We start from the raw sequence: 4,468 nt of genomic DNA, 5'->3' as shown, positions 1-4,468 counted from the left end.
GAGCGTGGAAAGATACGAACGTCTATACATCGTTAGTAGCACGGAAATAGAATGGATATAAGCGTCTCGTAAATAAAGTATAAAAAAAGCCCCGGTCATCCAGTTCCATCCGATTCCATCCGCTAGGTTTCCGATGAACATTATTTTGTCATTGAATTTGTAAGCTATTTCTTTGTAAACATTCCCATTACATTTGTATTATGTACCTTGTATAGACCAGAGGCGTCGATTATGGGGGGGGGGGGGCAGGGGGGGCGATCGCCCCACTAATGAAAATATTGGGAGGGGCAAACATATCGTTTTGCCCCCCAATGCCGCATGTGCTAAAAATAAAATAAGATTGTCATGTTACACAGAAATCGGCAAGCGAGATTGAGATACACAACTCGTTCTTCGTCTAAAATCGTGCTCAAAATGTCCACTTTTCAGACTGGAATAGGGCCTATCAAAAAATTTCAGCTCCCACTTCGATTTGCAATAATATCTTGTTCTTTATTAAAACGTCCATTAAACTCATTTTTTTCAGATCGAAATATCAAAATTTTCAGCTCGCGCTTCGCGCTCGCATTAATCTGCTGGTGAGATATTGTATATATATATATATATATATGTGTGTGTGTGTGTATATATACATATATATGTACACACATATATATAGGCATATGTGTGTGTGTGAGTTTGTTTGTTTTGTGTGATCGAGCGCCTTTGGAAAATCGATTCATAATTTTACCCCCCCCCCCAATCTGAAAAATGGATCGACGCCCCTGGTATAGACCCCCTATTCATATACATGTATTTAAGACAAGTTCCCGATTTACGTACCAAATTTTGTTGCACGGTATGTTGAGATTATTAATATCAGTGAACCAAAAATGAAATCATTAGAGGGTTGATGTTTAATGATTTTTGCGATGAGCTGTGATCTAACACGTGAGAGAATGGAAATCAAGATTACTCATGTTATGTGTGCCCTTGCATACATCGACTCATCATAAAGCATATTTTTAGAATTAACCTGTACTATTTTTTGTTGTTTTATGTTGTTTTTTCGTTGCCAAACTATGAGCACAGCTTGTCTAAGTGGGGGGGGGGCAGTTATGACGTCATATTCAGTATTTCCCCTTCACCATGTTCATTCGTGAATCATTCCTGAGTCACAGACATGGGCTCTGATCAATCACGGGGGCGGACGGGGAAAGTGCTCTCCTACATAGCTTCAACTTTTTACAGAAACCAAATAGGAGATGATTTTCTCGTCCCCCTGTGAGTCCCCGCCATAATCACAAATATCCACTGTCATCGGAATACTAGCTTTGGTTAAGTTTAGATGTTTAATTGGCTACCTCCTCCATGTATTAGTGATATCATTTTGACCTACACGTACTAGCAGAGAGAACATATTTGGACAAGTTTTCAGCGGTAACGGAAAGGCAGAACTAAACCACTTTTCTACGGATCAATGTCAGTCTTCGAACTTGGCGATATGACAGATTGAACGATATGCCTGCATGATTATATGATAATCGAATGATTTTTGGGATCTCTTCTTGTCTTTGAGTTAAAGATTCAAACGTCTTTAATGGTTCTGGGTAAACACTAGTTCTTCGTATTTCTAGATCATACACCATGGGCTGGAAAATATTGCTTAACTTGAGCTGTTTGTCTCTGATGATATCTCTTTGTTTTGCGTGTGGTGCGTCCAGTACAGGCTCGAGAAAACCGAACAAACCCTTCCATGGCATCCTAACCGGTGAGTATTTTATTTTGCCATTGATATTCAAGGGCGTATAGGCTGGACTGGGTGCACGAGCAACCTCCTACTGAAGTAGAGGGGTTCCTACCCTTGCAAGCAAATTGGAATTCTTATCCCTTCTTTTGCTTTCAACAGCTGAGTTTGCAAACTTAAATTCCACCTCTCCAAGATGTGCACCTCCCCATACTAAAGCCAGCCTACGCCCTTGATACATGCACAGAGTGAAATGTCTTTTATAAAATGTTTCATCCAAGTGTGTTCCCTTTTTACACCCTTCGGAGTGCTTGGTCAAAGTAGCCATTACATGCATTGGTCATGTTGGTGAAAGTATTCATGGTCAATGAGAATGATCTGCATCAGTCAAAAGCATGGTAGCCTCTAAACAATATATTGATTGTGGAGCGTGGAGCGTTGTGCCCAGTGGATAAGTCTTCTGACCTTGAAACAGAGGGTCGTGGGTTCGAATCCCAGCCGTGGCGTAATTTCCTTCAGCAAGAAACTTATCCACATTGTGCTGCACTCGACCCAGGCGAGGTTAATGGGTACCCGGCAGGATTAATTCCTTGAATGCATGAGCGCTGAGAGGCAGCTCGAGCTAAAGCCGGGGTAATAATAATAATAACAACGCGCCTCGGAATAGAATATTTCTAGATAGATGGCGCTATATAAATGCCTATTATTATTCTTATTGTTGGGCACACATTCACCAATGCATTAGTTATTTTGACCAACCCATTTGTTCAGGGTGCTCAAACGGTTCCAAAGTTTCCCTCCGTCTTTCGAGTGTAACAAGACATTGAGATGCATTCTATTCTCTGACGTCGGAGTTCAGATTATGAACGCGTTCGGTCCGTTTACAACTACTGAAACTTACTCATTAATGTTACTACTATGCAAATCATTGATTTCTATTCAGCTCTATTCACTGAGAAGAAGGTTGCTTCATCTTCAGGTCGTCTCCCAGTTCAAATCCCATTAAATTACCCTAGACTGGTATCTTCCTCCTAATACTACAGATTTAAAGTAAAACTGGATAGTATAGGAATGGGTCATAGTTGTGAATTTAAAACTATAAGAATGGGCAAAATTATCCTTTCGGTATATATTTAATATCTTATGTAATTGATGTTTATTACTCGCTCACGCATTACTTGGTTTTTAATTAAAATAACTAAGCCATAACTTAGGATAGAGCCTCCTAGTGGGAATTCACACATGGTAAAAGGTTACATTTGAGAATCTCTCGATGTTTAAATCGTATAGTTCTGCTTGCGTTTCGCTTATATGTTACGTCTATATTGTAGATCTTCGTTTTACCAAAAGATTTTCGTGCTGCCAAGTATTTTTCCTTCATGTGACTATCCTATGACAATGTGTATTCAAATATAATCTAGCCACAACCCACTTAGATTTCCATAAATACTGTGTAACTTGGCATCTAGCTTCATAACTGCCCTTGATTATTTTATGCACAGAACCTATGGCAGATGTCTGGCTCGGAGCCATAGAATTCGTCGACTTCACATGTGGTCTCCCTACAAAACCTGACACACCTAACGAACAACCAACTGCTAATCCTCTTCGCAACGTACCGTCTAACTACGCCAACCAAATTGCACAAAGTATGAAACTTCCAACCGGCAAGGTCAACCCGTACAAGTTTGACCACTCCTTCGTTTACTTTCGGGGCAAGACCTTCGAGTGGGGTGCTAGCGTCGTCTACGACTACGGAGAAGCGACCATCGGGCGCGACCCTCACGTTTGTCCTGCCATCTGGAGCTTGCAGAGAGGAAGCAACTGCACCTTGGACCAGGCAGAAAAGATGGCAAGAGACTTTGGACCGATTCATGGAGCGTATCACCTATTCACAAACAACTGCCATCATTTCGCTGAGTGGTTGATGAAGAAGCTTATTGCTGGCGATTGCATCCTCAAATAGAAGCGTCAACGATTCATAGCCTCAGCCTAATGGGGTGTTCAAGCGAGGCAGAGGATAACGTTTTTTCTATACCAAAATATATTTGCTTAGCCTAATTTTATAAACCTGTAGCTTTCGGTTTAATAACATGCCCCGAATGTATATAGCTGACTTCTAGGTGGTTAAAACGACTATACAGTGCGTATCCAAAAAAAGTTTACACTTTAAAAAAGCCCTGGGAATTAAAAAATATACAACAGGTGGGTAATTTTTTCACATATAATCTTGGGTTTGTGTCTCATCTATCTAATGAAAGTAAAAGTTTTGACAGAATGTTACACTTGAGTGAGTGCTGCCCATTTTTGTAAAGCTCGCAGAAATCTGTTTGCGCAGAAATGCTCGTTTTTCACGCTGTGTCAAGGGGAAAGGGCGAAATCAAACTTACCCTGCGAAACATTTCTCATACATTTCCCTTGCACTTTAAATCGATTGAAATAAATCGGATACATTCCAGCATTTTGTAACAATTTTGCCACCAAAATTGAAATTTCAACACTTAGTAAGCACAACCTTTATCCTTTTGTGTGCCAGCTGGATCTGAGGACATAACTGAATCTAAACATAAGTTTATATCAGACATCTCCAGCATTTTTCACTAAGTTTGTGTCATTAAAGTGGGTTTACATTTCAGTTTTTTATTTAACTTGTTTCCTCCACTTTTCCCAGCTTGACAATGATAAATAAAATGAAAATTACGCCTTAGCCATTTCATGTAAATCACAGCTCAGGGTAAAGCA

General features: G+C 40.1%; 1 protein-coding gene across 1 annotated transcript; it reads left to right on the top strand.

Annotated features, from left to right (window-relative positions):
- Positions 1–1,165: 1,165 nt before the first annotated feature.
- Positions 1,166–3,870, top strand: LOC121431115. The gene is made up of 2 exons (XM_041628615.1): positions 1,166–1,750; positions 3,229–3,870. Exons 1-2 carry the CDS (start codon positions 1,627–1,629, stop codon positions 3,690–3,692), a joined length of 588 nt encoding a protein of 195 aa, XP_041484549.1. The 5' UTR covers positions 1,166–1,626; the 3' UTR covers positions 3,693–3,870.
- Positions 3,871–4,468: the final 598 nt, after the last annotated feature.

This window comes from Lytechinus variegatus, chromosome 17 (assembly GCF_018143015.1).
Source record: "Lytechinus variegatus isolate NC3 chromosome 17, Lvar_3.0, whole genome shotgun sequence".
Taxonomy (NCBI): domain Eukaryota; kingdom Metazoa; phylum Echinodermata; class Echinoidea; order Temnopleuroida; family Toxopneustidae; genus Lytechinus; species Lytechinus variegatus.
Note: the sequence above shows the minus strand (reverse complement) of the source record. Positions and strands in the feature narration are given on the sequence as shown.

Bases quoted from the DNA above. Each gene is read 5' to 3' on its own strand.
- LOC121431115 (XM_041628615.1), top strand. From the start codon at position 1,627: ATGGGCTGGAAAATATTGCTTAACTTGAGCTGTTTGTCTCTGATGATA. The intron at 1,751-3,228 runs GTGAGTATTTTA...TTTTATGCACAG, and splicing joins CTTCCATGGCATCCTAACCG to AACCTATGGCAGATGTCTGG.